Genomic DNA, 21,705 nt, shown 5'->3' with positions numbered 1-21,705 from the left:
TGTGCCCTTATCTCATGCCTGGATAGCAGTGGCCATGGAGAGGCTTGGGCACCTTCCAGCACCTCCCTTCTAGGGTCTAGCACCTTGGGGCAAAGGTGAGATAAAACCCTTGGCAGGAGGTGTTGAGATGCTCTGGAATTCATACTACATAGATTCCTATAGAGTAGGTGTGGGCAATCTGGTGCCCTCCAGATATTTTGGACTACAACTCCCATAATCCCTGGTAGTTGGCTATGCTGGCTGAGGCCAGTGAGATTTCTAGTCGAAAACATCTGGAGGGTACTTGGTTGCCTTTCGCTGCTATAGTGTATAGTCCTTTGCAGACATTCAGCCTGCACATGTGAAGGCTAAAGGGGGGCAGGGGTGTGCATACAAGCTCCATTCCCAATGTCCCTGTGCGCACAGGGGTGCCTTTACAGTCATTTGTGTTTAGTGCGAAGGTCTGCACAATCGGGAATCTTGCCTTATCAGAGTTCCCAATCGCGGGGAAGATTGTAAGCAAGTTCAGTTGAATGTGCTTACAACCCCCCTGCAACAGGTTATCCTGATGCACAAGGATGTTGGGAGCCTCACCTGCATACAGGGCATATGTGTTAAGGATGTGCATAGCGGGGCTCTGTGCATACAGTGGATGCCATTTAATTCTGGGCTCCACTGAAGTCAATAGGACTGACTTTGAATGTTTGCATAGAGAATGCATTCAGATTAGGTCCTTTACCTTTCAAGCAATAAAAGTGTTTTTCTCCATGTGGAGAATTTTCAGTTACAGCATTTTGACAAAGACCACACGGCAACTGAAATCCTATACAACAAGTTAATGAATTGTGATTTCCCCAGCAATGAATTATGACCTCACTGAATGAGTCAGGCAAGAGAATTTGCTGGTTGTCAAGGATACAATATAGATATTTTGGCCACTGAAAATCATGGAAGAAGACATAGTTTTCTTTTGAGTGAAAAAAAAATGGATAGTTCAATAGAAATTCATTTCAGCATTTGTTTTTTTTAAACAAAAAGAAATTGTTCCCCACCCCCATACAGCATCTGGCTTTTACAATCACTTTGAACGTAATCTGTGTTGAACCAACAGATGCTTGGATTGGGATCCTAATCAAATCTCTCCTTATGAAAAATGAACTAGCTGGATATGAGTCACCCTGTCGTCCTCAGCCATGTTTTCCAAACTGGAACAACCCTGTGAAACTTGTCTGCTAATATTTGCATTATTTCAGGGCCTTAACCCAAAAGAGTCATTTCAGATTCGCCTCAAAGACTTTTCACTTGGTGTACTTCTTGCTAGTCCAAACGCAACTCAAGGCTGAGCTGACTCATTCCATTGGTGTCCTGGAACCCCTGCAGTCTAGTCAAAGAATCATGGCAGCTAAAAAAAAAAGTAATTAAACAGCTTGGACTTGTGGTCATGAACCACTATCTTGAACCACATCCTGGGACCATCATGCCTCTGATACATGTATGATAAGCTTTCTTCTGCTTGCATTCTCATATGCAAATTCTCTTCCTCAGAAAGGGTGTGTGACTGACTGTTCTCTTCACATGGGGCATGTTACCACTTGCAGGCATTTTTATGGCCATCCTGTCTGGGGGACTATACCATCCACTTCTGCTGAGGCCTCAGAATAGAGGAGAAGGGGTTGGACCACCTTCATCTGCTTCTTCCCTCCATCGTCTCACCCCAAGGGCCAAACTAGACATTTGCTATATACATAACATCTTGTTTTTCCTTACTGGCACAGGAGGGAGGGGGGGTCAGCGAATCCTGACTGGGAACATGGCATGTGGGGAGTGGAGGCTTTTATCTTCCCGGTGTGATAATCAAAATCAAAATCAACACACACACACACACGTCACACACACTGGTGTGGTGAGAATGATTAGGGGAAAGTTCCCGTTGGCATCAATGGGAACATTTTTCCCAAGAGGTCTAGCCATGCTTGGGGCAGACCGATTTTGGTTTCAATCATGCTGGGGAGTTTGCACATGCGCCCATGTCCCCTCCCCTATTTAGGTCTACTTGTGATATAGTCAACCACCTTCATAGAACTGGTGTCATTCTGATAATAGAAGCATTTGAAATTAGGGATACAGAAAGGGGTTGTTAATGCTCCTTGAACAGTTTCAGTTGCAGAGGCAGTGTTGTGTTTAGCAGGTGTGGCATCATCAATCATTGTAGCTTCCCCCTGGTGAAAACTCATGTCACTGCAGTATGACTGTATGAATACCAGAATTACACGGTCTAAATACTGGAATTACATAAAGGCTCCCTCATAGTGGGGTAGTGATTAGGAGGTAGAGACTATAAAATCAGCCCCACCCATGGGGTTGTGGTATTATTCACACACATAGCCTTTCCAAAAGGATTGTGTCACAGGGCATGGTTTCCAAGCAGTAGCAGGTTTGTATGAATGGGATCTTTGAGCAAGTATAAGCAGCATCAGTTAAATCTCTCACTGAAGGTCCAGTCACACACCCACAGCAGAGTGGGAGCTGCTTCCCTATCCTGAAATCACATGTTATGATGGAGATGGGGATTAGACAAATTTATGTAAGATAAGGCTATCAATGGCAACATATTGTGATGATTAGACTGTATATTACCCCCAGAATTAGGGCAGTATGCCTCTGAATACTAGTTGCTGGGAAATTATTGCTATTACGCTCCTGTCCTGTTTATGGGCTTCCCATAGGAATCTGGTGGACCATTATGGGAATAGGTTATTGAACTAAATAAGCCTTGGATCTGATCCAACACTGCTCTTATATTTGGGGCGGGGGAGGGGAGAACCACTTTTGGCTTTACCCACATGGTGTACCATTTCAGTTGCAGGCACTGTTGATGTCCTGCACTGTAGCCTGGGTTGCAGGGTTCTGCTATGCATCAGATCTTGAGCAGGGGTCAGGATAAGTCAGGTTTTTCAGGGAGGGAAGACAGAAAGAGGTCAGCACCACGGAAAGCTCAAAGTCATGCTGGAAGCCAGACAGGTTTGTCTGCATGCTGCTCCAACAAGGAACAGAGCAAGACCAGGGCTTAAATAAGAGTTTGGTTGCCGTTAGACTGATTGGGCCTGCCTCCAGGCTGACTTTGTCTCTTAAAGGGGCCTGGCCTGTTTTAGCATCTCAGGCTGCGACAACATGGCAGTGGATGTGATATACTAGTTTCCTCATGGCTCAAGTCCTCAAAATATGAGGATGGTAATGCAACCTCGTCTGGACACATGGCAGCTGGCCCCTGGGGTCTTTCTGGAGAACTGAGTCCTGAGTAGGTAGAATCCTCATGATGCTTTCCCATGGCCCAGTCCTCTCCCTGAACTGTTAATTCCCTTAACCATTAAACCACTTCTTCAAAGGACAAGGGTTTGGGATCCTCTGAAGGTGAGGGTTTGGGGTCCTGGTCCTTGACACTTGTCTGTTTATGTATTTTCCCAGAGTGATATGGGATTTCAAAATGGGGAAGATGTTCCCATGTTACTGTGGATATACGTTAATGACACGGCAGACACCTCATTATTAGGACTTGTCAGTACTAGTTTAGGTTCAAGTTAGTTTATCACTGAGGTTGTAAACTTGTGTCTCCATATGAGACTATGGATATGAGCTGAAAGGTCCTCCATACAGGAGCGGATATGGATACGAGCTGATATGCTCCTGCATACAAAAACAGTAATAATAATCCACGCATATAGAAAACTAGAAAGTGGGAAGAAGGCTTAGCCAGGCTAGAACCATTCTTCTTAACTTCTAGTTCTCTATGTGGAGAATTATTTTTGTGTGTGTGTGTATGGAAGAGGCATTCAGTCATGTGATACCTCACATTTACTATGAAGTGGTACAGTCCAGGCAGATTTGTTACCTCAGAGAGCACTAGACCTTAAATGATACAAGAATTCTATACAATTCATAAACCAGCTAAGCCAAAATAGCAGGATTTATTTTATTTTTTGCTGGTTTATCAGCAATAAGGAGTATAAGAGTTTATCAGCGGTAACGAGTATAAGAGTTACACTACTTATCGGGCACCATTCACAACTGCAGTATAAGATGTTTGTGAAATTTAACTTGAAAATTCATCATGAAATACCACAAACTAGAGATAAACTCCTTCTATATGACAGGCAGCCACTGTCATATAGATTTTGAAATCAGCTGTAATACAGGTGCATTATAATTATTATTGTACTATACAACAATTTATAACTGGTAGAAAAAGCAATATATTTATATGTCAGTCTATGGGAAATTCCATATTTTATGCCATTCAGAAACTCACCTTTAAGTTTCAAAAGAGAAGTAGACAAACCAGAAGAATAAATGCATACTCTCAGATAAAACCTAAGAAACAAATTTAACAGTATTGTAAAAGGCCACCTTATTTTCTCAAATTAAGTAGTATGTGACCTTTAAGAAGTATTTACCCTTTAAGGCAGTTAACATGAAAAATACAAATACAAATTAGCCATGCTTTTGGTTTTCTTGAAGAGCAATGCTAGCTGGGGGGATTTTAAAGTGAAAAACATACACTTAAATTGCTGCTTTGGCCATGCATGTAGTTGTAGAAAGAATAGGCAGGGCTGGCATCAAGAGTAGGCATGGTTGAGAACCTGCCAAGGGCCCCCACCCCAGCAGGGGCCCATTGACAAGACCTGCTGGAGTTGCTCCTCCTCTTTGCTATTTCAACCTACTTGTTTTACTCTGGCCCAGACAATGGTAATGGTGAGAAGGAGGAGCTGTAGATGCCACTGCCTGCTTGCTCACTGGCTCTTTCCCTTTCTAGCAAGAAAGTGGTAGCAATGATGAGAAAGAGGATGAGGAGCAATAACAGGTGGCGACAACGGTGGTGAGAAGGGAGACTCACTGAGGGAGGGGCCCATTGGCGCTGTCTTGCCTAAGGGTCCTCCGAAACCTGAAGCCACCACTGAGAATAGGGATGGACAGATCGGTCTATTTCCAGACCATGTCAGGATGCTTCCAGATAGGGCTCCTAGCATTACCAATCAGAAGACATTATGCAACTATGACAGTTTTTACTCCTTACTGGAATTTTTCTGGCAAGAAAGAAAGAGAAAGACAGACAGACAGACAGACAGACAGACAGACATGGTGGGGAAACATGAGGGCTTCAAATTGATGACATCACCTAGGCCCCCTGTAAAATTCTGTGAATGAGACAGGAGAAATTCATAATGAAAGCCTCATCTGGAAGCACCTTCAGTTCCACATATGTTCATTCAAGTCCATTAATTTGCAAGTATCTTTTCACAATATACACATTTCAACATAAAATATGCATTTTATTCACATTCTGGTACATTTTTTGAGCCAAAAACTCTATCAAAACATTTAGATAAATGCAAAAAATGAAAAATATGTGCACATATTAGTCCAGGAAGTGTGAGCATGCCAATTCACTTAAAAATGTGAACCAAATAAAATCCTGAGGCATCCCTAAGTAGGATTTTTTTGTACTATTTACTGATATATGAAATGGTAGATCAGAAATGTTCAAAATCCTATCAAGTTCTGCAAAAAAAGATATCTCTATTTCAGAAGTAGGGGAACTGATACTCTTCAGATGTTTTTGGACTACAGTTCCTATCAGCTCCAGCCAACATACCAATGGTCAGGGATTGTGGGAGCTGTAGCCCAAAACAGCTATCTCCCCCTGCTCTAATCCATATTTGGGCATTTATGTACGAAAGAGATTGTTACGAGATTGTGGGATCAAGATAGAAAGGCTGAGTTATAATTCTAAGGTGGGTTCTTGAATTTGAAATGTGTAGTCATATTATTGACTTCAGCAGGATTAGGATTTAATTATGTATATCAGTTTCCAATAGGCTGCTGTCCTACAGCACATTGTGTTGTAAATAAATGCATTTGAGTTTTGTGAGAAGCTCTTCATTTGCACTTGGGGTTGGCCCAAGAACCTATGCAGCAGGATACTTAATGAATGTACAAAAATGGTCCTCCCATCTTTCCTGTAGCTAGTCCAAGGTTACAAGGATAAACAGGACTGTATGCCAGGATCCAAAGAACTGCAGAACTAGTTCAATTTACCCATGGGTTTGGGCTTTTGTTTCTCAAATACTCAAATTGTCTCATGGCAAACCACTTCTGAAAAAGGAGAATTCCAAAAGCGGTTTGTGATATGGCAGAGGGGTCAAATGTTGAAAGAAAAGTAAAAACAAAAAACACTGGGCAAACACAGATGCTTGGGGTTGCCTGCAATAGCTCTTTGGATCCCAGTGATTGAGGTGAACCTACATATTCTGCAAGTCCATCTCCACACCAGGGAATAGACTGCCTTTCCCAGCTATCTTTCTGTGGCCAGATCACTTACTTTATCTTGTTGAAACTGAACACAGCATGCACTGAATAATTCTGCAGCAGTTCTCTTATCCCGATTTTTGTCCTAATGTATCCTGTAACTTTACTAGTGGCTAAGACATGTGTTTGTAGAAGCTGTTATCCCTTTTATGTATTTTGACATATGGCATAACTTGGGGATTATTATTTTTTGAATTAAAGAAAACATATCACTTCTGCAGTACTACATTTTTGTTGGTTTGTTTCCTCCTGTCCTTTAACCATGTTGACCTCAGCCTATCCTTTATAGGAAAAAAAAATATACGTGGACACTAATCAGTTCCATTCAACTTTCCTCCAACTCAGTCCAGGCTCCTTTGACATCTGTTCACATATAGATTCCTGACAAAAAGCTCTGATCAAATCATGAACATCAAGTCCTTGATGCCCATTAACTTTTGGACATGCAACAAATTTTATCTTGATAACATCACTCTCCCATACCTTAATGCTGGCTGATTTTCATGCAAGCTTGGCAAATCCAGGCCAAGCACATTGGAAGTCCTAAACAAATAATAGCATAGCCATGTGCCTTACTTTAGGGAACTTTCCTCTATTTGAAGGGCTGCCTGAGGACAGTCCTCTATTTGCAGGGGTCCTCTATATGAACAGGTGCCCGGTCCAAGTGCAGTTTAAAGGTAAAGAATCATAAGAAGCCAGCAGGGGCCTTGATGTTTTCTGTCCACAGTTAGAACCTGGGCAGTAGGCTTATCAGGCACACCTAGGGACAGACTTCCCCATTACAATGAGATGTATTATATTTCTATTTAAATTATACCAATTAGTTCTAGATTTGAATGAGCATATGCAAGTTTTATACAAATCTGTGTCCTTTTGGTAATGCATTTCCTCTTTTTTGGCAATGTATAAGTAGCCAAGCTAACAAATTATCTGTCTGGATTCCTTTTACAAAATTAAAGCCTACTGGGTTCTAGTTAGAGGAAACTGCTCATTCAAAAGACTGGTTTTAGGAAAGATATTTTGTGCATAATTAGCAAATAGCAAGTGACACAATTCAGAATTCCAGACTGAGAATTTGTAGAAGGCAGACAGGATGTATACAGGAAATTTCAAATGGAAATTATCCTCAAATTTGAGGGCAATAGCTTGAAATGATTGCAATTTCCTTACTTTTCTCCTTGTCCTTTCTTCTTTGTACTATTCTGTTAAAATAGTGTATTTATTTTTTTTTTAGCTGATCAATAATTCCCATCTTATGCCATTTAGCCCAAATCACATCCCCCTAAAATTGTTTAGCTGGACCTTAGGTGTTCTTTCCTTTATGGCTTGCATTGACTTATTTTTCTGCTTCTACTGAGAAAAGCAACTTCATTTTAGTAATGCTTTAGCACTGTCTGTTTTTTAGGTTTAATGGAAAGGGCTAAAAAAGAAGGTGAGTCCGGGGTGAATCTCACTGAAGGATTTACATGTAGTCTAGACTGGCAACAAACAATTTTGCTGTATTTTATTATATGAAGATCTCATTGCACAACACAGAGGCCTGGTATTTCAGAGCTAAAACTAGAAACCTCACATAAACAACAAAAAGCATCACTTTTTATAAGCAGTTATGGTTTTTGCCAACATCTTGTTCTGCATGTTTCAGGTAACTTCTTAATTCTGAGAGCTGGTTCTAAACAGTTTGAGGTATCTTTATAGAGTTATTTATTTTTGCGTGTTCTGTTTGTTTATGTAGCTCATTTTATTCCTCAGCACTTGCGTTTGTTCTCACTCCATAGTCGGCCCTCTGAAACTCCCGATTGGTTTGGTATCATTGCCTGAGAAAGATGTTTTCATATGAGTTAAAAGAACTGCCAGGAGGAAGTGTATAATACAACGTTGCAGCCACAGCTAAGTCAGCACTTGGCAATCAGGGGAGCAGAAATTATTTGCTGCTTGGAGTGCCACCACCCCTACATGTAATTTCTTTAATGGATGTACAAAGCCTTCTGAACTCCCAGTTTGGAAGAATTCCCAACAAAATCCTCTCTCTCTCTTCCTTCCCCCATGCACACATATCTGGACCTCTTTGACATTCACAGAAGTTAATGCTTGAAACAAAGAATCCATTTATGCCTAAAATGTAATCTCCATAAAATGAATTTGTTCCAATCTGTCACTTTTTGATCCTTGCTGCTTTTTCCTTAGGGCTTTTAATTCTCACCCTGTTATGATCTCCCTTTCTGTTGCCAAACTAGGATGAGTGGTGGCTTCTCGATTTGGATGGGGAGGAGGGGACGGGGAGGGGATACCTTTTAAATGGCCCAGCATCTGTTGAATAAAGCGCATGTAAGCTGTTGAAGCCAACAAGATGCTTAATTCATGCACAGTGTAGTACAAGCTTGCAAGTTAGAGTTAACTCTTTGCTCAGGATGCAGGGGTGTAGGACAGAACCCATCTTAAATCCTGGTTTGATAGGTAGGTTTTTCTATGATTAATTTTCCCCAGCTTCTTTGAAGAAATGGGAGTCCTTAAACGGCAGCTCCCCACTCAAGTCTTCCTTATGGTTCCAGCGCTGAGAAAAGAGGAAGGGAAATTATTGTAATAACAACAGCAACAACAACAAAATGAGGCTGGGTTTTGATGACTGGAATTCCTGCTTTGTTTTCTGTACTAGGTGATCCACTGGAACTCCCCCAAAAAGCTGAGAGTAAAGAACAAGCATGTTGAGTTTTTCCGCAACCTCTACCTGACTTTCCTAGAGTACGATGGGAACTTGCTGAGGCGGGAGCTCTTTGGATGCCCCAGTGAGGCTGATGTCAACAGTGAAAATGTAAGTTGAAAGCATGTGGCTTAAAGTTGGAGGATGCTTTTAGTTTGCACAGACCTGCTTATCGGGGGCGGGGGGGCTTTCTTGCAGATAAAAGATTGTAGGTTGCCCAAATATTCTATTATCTTACCCTCCCTCTCAGCTTTTAGATGATAAGTCTTTCAGCCACTGTCAGAGGGGTGTCGGAGGGTCAGATAGAGATTTTGGACATTGCTATGTAAAGGTATCAAGAAAAGTTTTAGGGTCTCATCTATAAGTGTATATACCAGCCTTCCCCAACCTGGTGCCTTCCAGATGTTTTGGGATTCAGTTCCCTTCAGCCCCAGCCAGCATGGCCAGTGATCAGGAATGCTGGGAGTTGTGGTCCAAAACATCCAGAGGGCACCAGGTTGGGGAAAGCTGGTATATATGGAACTGTTTCATACTGAATCAGAGTATTGATCCATCTAGCCCAGTATTCTCTTCTTGGACAAGCAGAAGCTCTCCAAGGTCTAAGGCAGACAGGAGCCTTTTTCCACTCCAGTCCTGATACCTGAGACCCTTTTAACTGGGGATGCTAAGAAACGACCCTGGGTCCTTCTGTTCTATCAAACAAAGCATGTATTCTATCATTGAGCCATGAACCCTTCCTGTAGGGTAGGGATATAGTGGAAAATCGACTGGAGTCATAAAGTTTTTTCCAGCCGGAAATGTTTATGATGATGAAGTGATAAAGATACAGAAGTAGCTACACTTACATTTTGTCTTAGCTTCGTATCCTAGTATTTCTGCATATATATGGCAAGCCATATAATGGGGAAGCATTTGAAGGTGCAATTATTGTGTGAGATTCTGTGAAATTACAGGTAGTTTTCCTCAGTAATAGCTATATGCAGAGTTCTTCCTCCTTCCATGTACCTATGAAATGTAATAGTAGTGTTCAGGACAAGTAGAACAAAACTTGCAATTCAAGTCCCTCAAACGAAGTGGTCCTATTCATTTAAATGCAGGGATATTTATATATGTGTTATTTTGTGTACCCAGTATCCAATTGTTCAAAATGTTAGAGGGAGGATTTACTACATGATGCATCTAAATTGGGCCTCTGGAAAGCAGCTACAAGAGAATTCAATAACTGCTAGCAAGAAAGAAGGAAGGAAGATATTTTGAAATGCCTGTGTGAGAAAAGGAGTGTGGACCTCCCAAAATTCCTCATTATCCACATAGCACATGTGAATATTCATGATAAGTTATAACTGTTTGTTCTTATGCTCACAACAGCCCTATGAGGAAGGTTAAGCTGTGGGCAAAAGAACTTCTCCTGAACAATTGCTGTAGGCTTCCCAGATGTGTCTGGCTGGCCACCTTTGGAAACTTGACTAGATGGACCTTTGGTCTGATTCAGCATGGTTGCTCTTCTATTCTGGCTACCAGTTGTTTTCCGGGCCAAATTCAAGGTGTTGGTTTTGATCTTTAAAACCCTATACAGTTCCAGCCCAGCCTATCTCAAGGAGCGCCTCCAGCAACACCAGACAGGCCACTCAACAAGATCAGCCTGAGACAGCCTTCTCTCTGTCCCATCAGCCAGGACAGCTAGGTTGGTGAGGACAAGGGAGAGGGCCTTCTCTGTGGTGGCCCCTACTCTGTGGAACTCCCTCCCTAGGGAACTCCACCATGCCCCCTCTTTAATGAGCTTCTGCCACGCATTGAATACTTGGTTGTTCAGGTAGGTTAGGGTATTTTTAGAAATACGATGTTTTATTGTTTAATTTTACTATTTTAGACTTTTTGTACTGCTGTACATCATCCAGAGTGGCCGGGTGACTGGCCAGATGGGCGATTAAGACAGTTAATTAATTAATTAATTCTAAATAATGTAAGGCTGTGTTCCAAATTACCATCCCCATGTCAAGGCCTCCCTATCCCCTTCCATAACATGTCGTAATGGTTGTGGTATGCTTTGCTGCCAGCAGCAGCCCATGAAATGGAGTAGTGGAAGGAAAGCACACAAATGCATGATTTCACAACACTGGATAAGTAATACTGGGGGCGGGGAGTGGGGGGGACTCAATGTGGTAGACCTGTTTTTGACAGCATTCAACCTGCTAGTCATGGGGCAGTGTCCAATACTGCTGCTGCACCTCCACTCTTTCTGTTCTGCTAGCGGGACCAACCAGCAATGCAACAAGAACTATTGCTTCTTAAAGCAACCCCAGAAACAAGTGGAAATGCTTGTTTCCAGAATGGGACAGATCAGCAGAGCTCCCTTCTGCCCCATTCTAGAAACTAGCATTTCCACTCATTTCCAATTGCCTCAGGGACTGGTAGCTTCCCATTGCACTAGGGGTAGGTCCCACTAGTGCAAGGGCAGCATCGTTCTGCCCCGAGACATAGCATGAATACAGACCAGATTACCAAGTGGAAAATGGGGGATGGGGGATGTTTGCCCATTTCTTAATGTATGCTAAAGTGCAGCAAAACAGATGACCGTGGCTGGCTTTGTAGTATTTTGTGGTTGCTGTTGCTCCACCCCTAGTTACTGACTTGTTGCTAGGAGTGAAGGCCTATCCCTCCATGCATTCCTGCAGTGCTTTATCACTATTTCCTGGTTCTTTGTTTAGGGAAATAGATGGTTAATCTGTTCTCTCATTCTAAAGGTTTTTTTCATACTGATAATGGCATTGTTATAAATTACTAATGTAGTCAACTTACTAAATGGAAAATGTGGGGAAGCCCATTTGATAAGCCCCCTGGTCAATATCACATATTAAAATGTGTTGGTCATCTATTGGGCCATAGTTACTCGTCCAAGGTAACATGATGGCTGAAAGACAATGGCCATCTTCTGTTTTTGTATGCTTTTTCCCCCAAGTTCCTTTTAACTGGAGGTGCTGATCATCCTGAGTAAATTCTGTCTGGAAAAGCAGTTTCCCTCTTGCTCTGTAGTCACAGACATTCTCCATTTGAAACATGGAGGTGAGCAGATCCATGGCTTCAACATGAGAAGTAAGAACATCAAAGCACTGTTCTTGTGCCTCGTAGATTCAGATTACATCTTACTCTGGAAGAGAAACGTTCCTAAGAAAAAAGTGCGCAAAGGAAGATTCCCCAATATGGGAAACATTCAGTGGCATTGCCCAGTAACATCATCAGGACTCATAGTGTGATCTTGTGGCTTCAGATTCCCAACACACCATTCTCCTGTACTAGTCTGGCGTTGATCCTCAAAGGTCTCAGATATTCTTCTTAGAGGCCCTAGGCATTTCGATGGCCTAAATGGGGCCCCCAGCTCCTCACCACCACCTTCCATGCATACATCTTCCTCTAATCTATTCCACTCACATCACTATTTGTTGATACTTCCAGATAAAGCATTGCTGCAGAGACACATCCTTCATCCCTGGCCTAGACATGGCCATTTCGCTAGGAGTGTGTAAAGACAAAGGAAAGGAACATAGTATCCTTTAGCAAACACCATCTACAATCTTTCCCTTTTCCAAATAGCAAATGATTAAGTTGGGGTGTGGAGGGCAAAGCAATCTACTCAGTAGTGATGGCAGCAACTGATACAGAGACTGCTAGGGAGGATAGTGCCAATTCCCCAAAACTAACAGCTTGGCACTACTCATAGTTCTGGCACCAGGAGGCGGAAATTACATTTGCCCAGTAGGCAGGCCACCACTGCATAAAGGAAGACAGTAGAACAGGATTTAAACAGCTCTGTCTCTGATCATTTGAGGGCTGGTTGAATGGTAGCTTTCATTGTTTACAAGATCAATGGCTTGTGCCTGTCACTTGCAATCTGGCTGTGTCAGAATTCACCCTCAAGGGGTTGTTTCAATATGTAGACTATTACAACTTAGCAACTTCATGTTATTAGAGGTATTGCATTTAGAATTTAATTTGTAATTAAGAGAACTTGTTTGGAATACAAATATCTGTTAAATACCTAATGGAGTTCAATAGGTTTTATACTGCCCTCAGTTATTCTTTGGCCTCATTACAACACACTAGTGCTAAGAAGAGGCATTACAATGAGCATAAATTAGATTTATAGTGTTTGCCTTTTGCTCCTTGTTTCTTGCCTGTATACAAAGTAACACATTTCTCCCATATTTTATGTGTTTTCCTGCATACTGGTGGTTTCTTTTTCTGAACAATTTTTTCTGGTTTTGATGTTAGTATTTTTTACTAATGTTGTGAGCTTTTGCACTGTTGGTTGTAGTGAGTAGGTGGTGTTGAAAAGGGTAATTCGTATATGTTAAAAGTGGTTCCATATCAGCCCCATAGACGGGGATATAATTTCTGTATGGTAGTTATACAGCATTTTTATTTTTATTTTTTTATGAAAGCATTTTATACCACTTTTTGGCCCTAACAAAAAGCGGGTTACATAACAGAACAAGGCCTAACAAAAACACCATCAAATAACAAAAATGACTCTTAAAATAAAAAGGAACAAATTAAAACCTTTAATTATATATTATCAACCATTAAAAGTAAAGGGGAATAAGAATGTTTTCATTGTCGCCTAAACAACATCAGGAATGGGGTTAGTCTCATCTCCTTCAGGAGGAAAGAAATTCCATAACTAGGGTATTGCTACTGAAAAGGCCTGTCTCACATTCCCTCCAACATAACTTCTTTTGGTTGTGGGACATATAACATAGCCCTTGGAAATGAGACAGGCTGGAAGTTGAAGTAAAGAAACAAACTGGGGGAAATCAGAATTGGGTAGTTTACACTGAATCATAGCTGAAGTTACAAAGAGAAGAAGTGAAGCTGCTGACACTCAATTTCCTGCCAAAACTGAATCAGGAGTACAAATAAAGGTAATTTGAATGTGACTCACAGCAAATATTAAAAAGTAAAATGGTAGTCAAGCATCTCAGGTCCAAAGCTGGTATGCCACCGGTATTAGTACATCCTGTCAGGGACATTCATTTGACCAACCACACACCACAACTACCTGTAATGCAAGCTAGAGCAATTTCATGATGGAATGAATTTGCTTGTTACCATTTGTAAGGGAATAAGCCAGCTTCTTAGGTTTCTTTCTCTGAAAATCACTGCCATCTGTGTGCACTTGTCATACCTCGGACGTCTTCCAGTAAGCTTTTCAGGGCATTCCAGCACATTAACTGCCATACCTCCATTTCTCCTTACATACAGCAGTGATCAGGTAGTGCTAACTTAACAGGGAGATACGATTTCAGGAAAGTTAACAGGAGATAACTTTCCTGGCAAAAACCATGTTTTACATTTCTTAAATAGAAGGAAGAAATTTATTTACACACTAGAAGCAGGATGTCATTATGTTTTAAGGATGCTTTAGAACAATCACTCCCAGATTTCACATTCACAAACATACGCGCATACACATACCCTACATGATGCAGGAGGACCAAGTTGAAATCCTTGAAGTAAGTGGGAAGGACGCCTGCAAAATCAGTGGCCTTTGGATAAAGCATTGTGGCCAGTTCATCCTCTGCTCTTCCTTCTCTTATTTTAATGCAGAAAGCAAGTTTTCCATGAAAACCATGAAGGCTAAGTACACTGTCATACCTTATTTATGGGCTTTCTTTGGGCTTTTAATGTTTATGACCAGCATTCTGTTACCAGAGGACCTACTTGTAAAGCACAGACTGGTTCTGTAGAATGTTTAGCATACCCAGTTGTGACTTCATAGCAAAAACTGTAAGGCAGGATATAATTTCTGTGGTAAGGCCTCATATTCATCCCAGTGACCTGGTTCATACATTCACTGCAGCCCACTGTGGCTTATTAGCCGCTGTGGGTTGCAGCACCCATGGGCGTCAGGCTGCCAATTTGTCAGGAGCGCCCTAGCTGCCTCTTGCAGTCCCCTCCAATAGCCAACTCAGGACACAGATGATGAGGATTCTTTCCGAGGCTTTATTCCTTTATTACTTTATGACTCTTTCAGATACTAATCACTAGCACCAAAGCAAGGAACAGCACTGGGGAAAGATAGCAGAGTAGCCTAAGCTCCAGGTAAGGCAGTTGGTCCCCGTTTGAAGGGGAACCACAGGAAGACTCTGAACTTATGGGCTATGGAGAGATCCTCCCTCTTTTCCTTGGGTCCTCAGGACTCAACCGTTGTTTGAGCACCAAATGAGCGGTATGCCTCGTTTCGGTGCCCTCCATCTGTCGTCGCTCCCTGCGTCTGCACCGAGCATCCAGCAAGCCCCCCTCCGGCTCTCTCTCACTGCCAGGGTCACTATCTCTCCCAGGAATGCTGGCAGGAGGAATCTCTGCCAGCTGCTGTGCTTGTGAGAGATGAGCGAGCTCCTCTCCCACAGATTGCTGTTCCCCCTCAGAATCAGAACTGCTCTGGGGTTCTATCAGCTCAGTTTCCACCCTGACATCATCCCCACTCCCATGAGCCCCCGCCCTCGTGCTCCTCCCCTGGGGCCCCGGGTTTGTGGGGGTACAGCTGGTGGAAGTGCCTCAGCAGCAACGGAGCATGCACATTTTCCGCGGGTTCCCAGGATCGCTCATCTGGCCCGTACCCCTTCCAGTCCACCAGATATTGCAGGCGGCCGCGAGAAAGGCAGGAGTCCAGAATCTCCGCGACCTCAAACTCCTCCTTCCCCTCCACCAGCACTGGCGGCGGGGGGGAGCCGGCCGAGCGATGAGGGTCGCCAGAAACCAGGGGGGACAGCAAGGACCGATGAAAAACAGGATGGATCTTCATGGAGGGGGGGACAGCCAGGCGAAAAGCAACAGGGTTAATCTGGGCTGTAATCTGGAAAGGTTACAGATTACAGTGTCAGTTACAGTGTAACAGTTACAGTTACAGTGTCAGGGTGGACACTGAACCCATAGAATCCCAGAGTAGTTCTGATTCTGAGGAAGAGGAGCCGCTCCTGAGAGAGGAGCGCGCTCATCTTTCCCAGGGCCAACAGCTGACAGAGATTCCTCCCACCGGCATTTCTAGCTTAGATAGCAGTCCTGGGAGTGACAGAGCGTGGGAAGCAGACTTGCTGGACACGCGACGCCGACGCAGGGAGCGGCGCCAAATGGAGGGCGCGGAAAGGAGGCATAGTGCCCGGCTGGCGCGCAAACAACGGTTGCGCCCAGAGGATCCAAAGGAAAAGGGGAGGGACTCTCCCTAGCCCATAAGTTCAAGGTCTGCCAGTGATTCCCTTTCAAACGGGGACCAAGTGTTCCAATTTAGGGCATAGGTACTCTGCTGCTCATATCTAGTTGCTAACAGTAGAGTTGTTAAGTTGTAAAAGAGGAATAAAGCTTTAAAGAGAATCCCTTTGTCTGTGTCTGGACTTGGCTACTGGATTAGACTGAGAGAGGCCTCCAAGGAGCCCTTGACACTCCCGTGCAGCGAGGCGTGAGCTTCCTTGCGGGCGAGTGAGAGGGGAGGTATTGGGTGGACAACCAAAACCAGTCCCCCAGTTGCAGAGACAGACCCGGCTGGCGCCACCGGTCCACAGAGGCCTTGTAGGCTGTCTTGGCTTGCTCAAGGGAAGTGGGAAGAGGTGGTATACCACTCACAACTCCTCTAAAAACTCATGGGCCACCAGCAGCAAAGAGGGAGCTAGGGTGGATGGGAAAGTCTTGGGGTGGTAACCAAAACTGGCAAAAAATGGAGTCTGAGGGGTGGAAGCATGGCAGGCATTGTTATAAGCAAATTCCGTGAGAGGCAGCAAGGAAAACCAGTCATCTTGCCGGTAATTGACATAACAGCGCAAATATTGCTCCAGAGTCGCATTGGTGCACTCGGTCTGATCGTCCATCTGTGGATGGTGGGCGGAGGAAAGACGGAGTGTCACATGGAGAAGCCCAAGTAGCTCCCTCCAGAAATGGGCAATGAATTGGGACCCCCTATCTGAAATGAGACCCTCGGGCCATCCGTGGAGCCGGAAAACATGCGCCAAAAACAGCTCTGCCGTCTCCCTGGCTGTGGGCAACCCAGAGCAGGGGATGAAATGGGCCGTCTTAGAAAACAAATCCACCACCACCAGAATGGTGGTCTTACCGTGAGAGGGAGGCAAGTCAGTGATGAAGTCAAGGGAGAGCAGTTTCCAAGGTCCTGAGGGGGTGGGCAGGGGGTGAAGCAAGCCTGTGGGCTTGCCTGAGGGGGCCTTCACCCGCTGGCAGGTTGGGCAGGAGGCAACATAGGTCTTGACGTCCCGACACACACGAGACCACCAAAAATCGAGGAAAGGGTTAAGGCCTGGGCTGGGACTGGCGCCTCCGTCAGGAGTAGGGATGGACAAAAGTCCCTTACCTGATCCCGACACTTGCTTCGCGGTGGGGGGGAGGCGCTCTGTCCCTCCCCCCGAAATTCTGGCCGGGGGGGGGAGGCGCCCCGTCCCTCCCTGCCAAAATTCTGGCTGCGGGGGAGGCGCCCCGTCCTGGCCACGAAACCTCGTTGTCTGCCGGGACACAAATGGCGGTGGCCGTAGCCGCCGCCATTTGCATCCCTGCAGTCAGCCGTGATAGGCTATGTAAATGTTTACATAGCCTATCACGGCTGACTTTGAAAAAAAAACCGCGTACGCAAATGGCGGCGCCCATGGGCACCGCCATTTGCGTTCCTTATTTTGGCACGTGTAGTCTACGTAAACATTTACGTAGACTACGGCGAAAATAAGGGCAACGCAAATAGCATTGCCCTTATTTTCGCCATAGTCTACGTAAATGTTTACGTAGACCACACGTGCCAAAATAAGGAACGCAAATGGCGGCACCCATGGGCGCCGCCATTTGCGTACGCGCTTTTTTTTTTCTTTTTTCAAAGTCAGCCGTGATAGGCTATGTAAACATTTACGTAACCTATCACATTTGTTTGTTTGTTTTACTTGGAAATGGTGGCGGCGGCAGCCGGTCGGAAGACCGGCGGCCGCCGCCGCCGCACCTCCACCAGAGCCACCGCCGCCAGGGACATTCAAGCAAGGTAAGTCCCGTCCCGGGGGTGGCGGGGGGGTGGCAGACCATTTCTCCACCAATTTCGGGGGGCCAAATGTGCTGGCATTCGGCCTCCCTGAGATTCGTGGAGAAATTCTCTGACATTCCTAGTCGGGAGGCAATGCTCCTGGCGGTAAGGAGACGCAAACTCCACCTGCTGAAGCCCCCAAGAAATCTGAGGATTATGCTTAGAGAGCAAGGAAACATCCAGCGCGATTGGGTATTGGGGAACCTTGGCCAAGTGAAACTGAATCTGCTCAACGTGGGACTGGGCACGCAGAGTGAGCAGAGCTGTAATCGGGGTCACTGCGCCCGAAGAAAGAGGACACCCATCGATGGTCTCCACTGCCAAGGGGGCAGGAAGAGGCAGGGTAGGAATCTTGTGGAGGTGAGCAAACGTTTCATCCATGAAACTGGTCGTAGCCCCAGAGTCCACTAAAGCTAGGGCCTCAAACCCACCCCACTGGGAGGAGCGGCGGCGAACATGCAATAGAAGATAGGAGGTCGGGGGGTTGCGGAAGGTACCTACCTGGTGGGGAACCGACCCCCACACTGGAGACCCCCAACAGTCTTGGGGGGCAGCCTAGTCAGGCCTGGAGACGAGGAGGAGGAAGGAGAGGAGGGGGAGGCAGTGGGGTTGCGGGTCTGGTGGGGCAGGTTTTGGCGAAATGTCCCAGCATTCCACACCGAGAGCATCGGCGCTCCGTGCGCCGCTACTCTAGTTCCTCCAGCGGCAACCGGGCTCAAGTAGCTCTCAGCTGCATCGGGGTCTCCTCCGCCCCCACCGCAGGGGGGAGGGGGCAGGAAACATGGGGGAATGGGAGGAGGGAAATCTCGGCCCCTGGCGCCCCTCCAGTCGGCTATCTATCTGGAGGCAAGTCTGGATGAGGTCCTCCAAAGTAGGCGGGCTAGGCATGCGCACCAGCTCATCCAAGATCTCGTCATTCAAACCATCCAAAAACTGAGCCACCAGCACAGCATCATTCCACTGTAAATCCTGCATCAGCAAGCAAAAAGTTGCCGCATAGCTGGAAACTGAGTCCTTGCCGTGCCTGAGGCAGCGAATCTCCCAAGAAGCCATCTGCGTGTGCAGGGGGTCACCGAAAAATCCGGCCGTCGCGTTCATGAAACTTTGATAGTCCCTGAGCAGGGGGTCATTAGCGAGAAGAAGTCCCAAAGCCCATCTAGCTGCCACACCTGAAAGTAGGTTAATGATAAAGCCCACACGAACCTGTTCTGTCAGGAAATCCTCAGGTCATAGGCACATGTACAGCTCCGATTGGGCCCGGAAAATCTTAAAAAGTCCTTTCTCACCGGAAAACTTCTCTGGCAGAGCCACCGGGCACTTGCGGCAAGGGGGAATCGGAGGTGGTGGGGGTTGAACCGCAGCTTGCAGACTCTGTACGGCAGTCGTCAGTTGAGCCACTTGATCATGAAGAGCCTGGTTCTCTTGCACGAGAGCTTGCACCGCCAAGTCCATGGCAGCCTCCAGAGGCAGTAGGAGCAGAGAGGAAAAAAAAGAGGAACGGGGACCAAGCTGTCAGGAGCACCCTGGCTGCCTCTTGCAGTCCCCTCCAATAGCCAACTCAGGACACAGAGGGTGAGGATTCTTTCCGAGGCTTTGTTCCGTTATTACTTTATGACTCTGTCAGATACTAATCACTAGCAACTAAGCAAGGAACAGCACTAGGGATGTCAGAAAATTCCGCCACGGATCTCGGGGAGGCCGAATGCCAGTGCATTTGGCCCCCCGAAATCAGTGGCGGGACTGTCTGCCACCCCCCCGCCACCCCCCCGGGACGAGACTTACCTGGGGCGGATCTTCCTGGCGGCGGCAGCTCCGGCGGCGGTTCGGCAGTGGCGGCTGTGGCAGCTGGTCTTCTGACCAGCTGCCGCCGCCGCAAATTTCAAGTTTAAAAAAAAAAGTGACTTAAAAAAAAACCAAAAAAGTTTACGTAGCCTAAATGTTTACGTAGCCTATCACAGCTGACTTAAAAAAAAAACCCAAAAACACGCGTACGCAAATGGCGGCGGCCACAGTGAAAATAAAGGGAACGCAAATAGCGTAGCATCCGCTACGCTATTTGCGTTCCCCTTATTTTCGCCGTCTTAGTCTACATAAATCTTGACATAGACTAAGATGTGCCAAAATAAGGGACGCAAATGGTGGTGGCCGTGGCCGCCGCCATTTGCGTACGCGTGTTTTTTGGGGTTTTTTTTAAGTCAGCCGTGATAGGCTACGTAAACATTTATGTAGCCTATCACGGCTGACTGCAGGGACACAAATGGCGGCGACTATGGCCGCTGCCATTTGTGTCCCTGCTAGCCAGCGGCCCTGCGGAATCATTTGTGTCCCTGCTAGCCAGCGGCCCTGCGGAATGCTAGCCAGAATCCCTGCGGAGCACAGCCGGCCGGCCAGGATTCCGTGGGGGGGAGGAACGGAGCGCCTCCCCCCCTTCCTCTTTCCCTTGAGATCCTCCCTCTTTCCCTTGGGTCCTTGGGACGCGACCGTTGTTTGAATGCCAAACGAGTGGTACGCCTCCTTTCGGTGCCCTTCATCTGTCGTTGCTCCTTGCATCTGCGCCGAGCGTCCAGCAAGCCCCCCTCCAGCGCTCTTTCACTGCCAGTGTCACTATCTCTCCCAGGAATGCTGGCAGGAGGAATCTCTGCCAGCTGCTGTGCTTGTGAGAGATGAGTGAGCTCCTCTCCCACGGATTGCTGTTCCCCCTCAGAATCAGAACTGCTCTGGGGCTCTATGGGCTCAGTTTCCACCCTGACACAATCTAAGACCCCGTCGCCCTGGCTTCTCATGTCATCTGATCCTGGCGAGGGTGACTTGTTGAGTTGGTTAATAAACCACCCCACAACTGTATAACAAGCCATGGGTTCTGGGTAGTTTGTTAACCCAACATGATACCATCGCCGCGTTCGGACAACACAAGAATCCGCGCCCAGCAAGGGTAATTATGTAAATCAGCCAGCACGCAACCACCATGTGCAGTGTGGTTAACAAGCCACCGTGGCTTGTTAACCACCCTGTGATCATGCGAACCAGGCCAGTGGTTTCTACAATGGCTACTGCACTGTTGGTATGAGCCCGGTATTAGAACTCCTATCAGAAATACTCATTTGACCAAGCACACACCACAACTATCGCCAGCAGTGGTAAGAATCAATGCGGTGATGCAGACTACAGCAATTTCATGATTGAACGAACTTCCATGTTACCATTACTGCGGGAATAGCCATGCTGTTAATTGTTTAACAGCCACGAGTGCTTAATTAACTCTAGTAAGAGCACTTGGTCACCTTTCATATGTCGGAGTTTTGAAAATGTATTCAGTTCTGTACAGGGATAGTCCAGACACTTTGGATGGTGGCTTCTTAAAAGAATGATGCCATAATTTATATATTTGGGGTTTTTTTTTTCCAGTCCTCAGTAAAGGTATCATTCTGGGAAATGATAGGGAAGTCCTTTCTGAATTCCCTGTTCACTTCCCCCTTTCCTGATCCCAAAGTCTTCTGTGGTGGAGGCTTCCAGTAATCAAAACAAGGGTCTTTAGCAAGGCCCCATAAATGCACTTGCCATGGTCCTGGTGACTTTTCTGACAAGCTTTGCTTCTCTCATG

At 45.7% G+C, this 21,705-nt stretch overlaps 1 protein-coding gene across 1 annotated transcript in view; it reads left to right on the top strand.

Moving 5' to 3' along the window:
• Positions 1–21,705, top strand: part of LARGE1 (LARGE xylosyl- and glucuronyltransferase 1) — a 522,810-nt gene that overhangs the window by 454,630 nt on the left and 46,475 nt on the right. The window contains exon 10 of the mRNA XM_084809690.1: positions 8,999–9,154. Coding sequence (XP_084665816.1) covers positions 8,999–9,154 — 156 coding nt within the window. The remainder of the gene's footprint in view (positions 1–8,998; positions 9,155–21,705) is intronic.

This window comes from Heloderma suspectum, chromosome 7 (assembly GCF_057233095.1).
Source record: "Heloderma suspectum isolate Gila_16-S chromosome 7, 16-S_ref, whole genome shotgun sequence".
Taxonomy (NCBI): domain Eukaryota; kingdom Metazoa; phylum Chordata; class Lepidosauria; order Squamata; family Helodermatidae; genus Heloderma; species Heloderma suspectum.
This window is presented reverse-complemented; position numbering and strand designations above follow the sequence as displayed.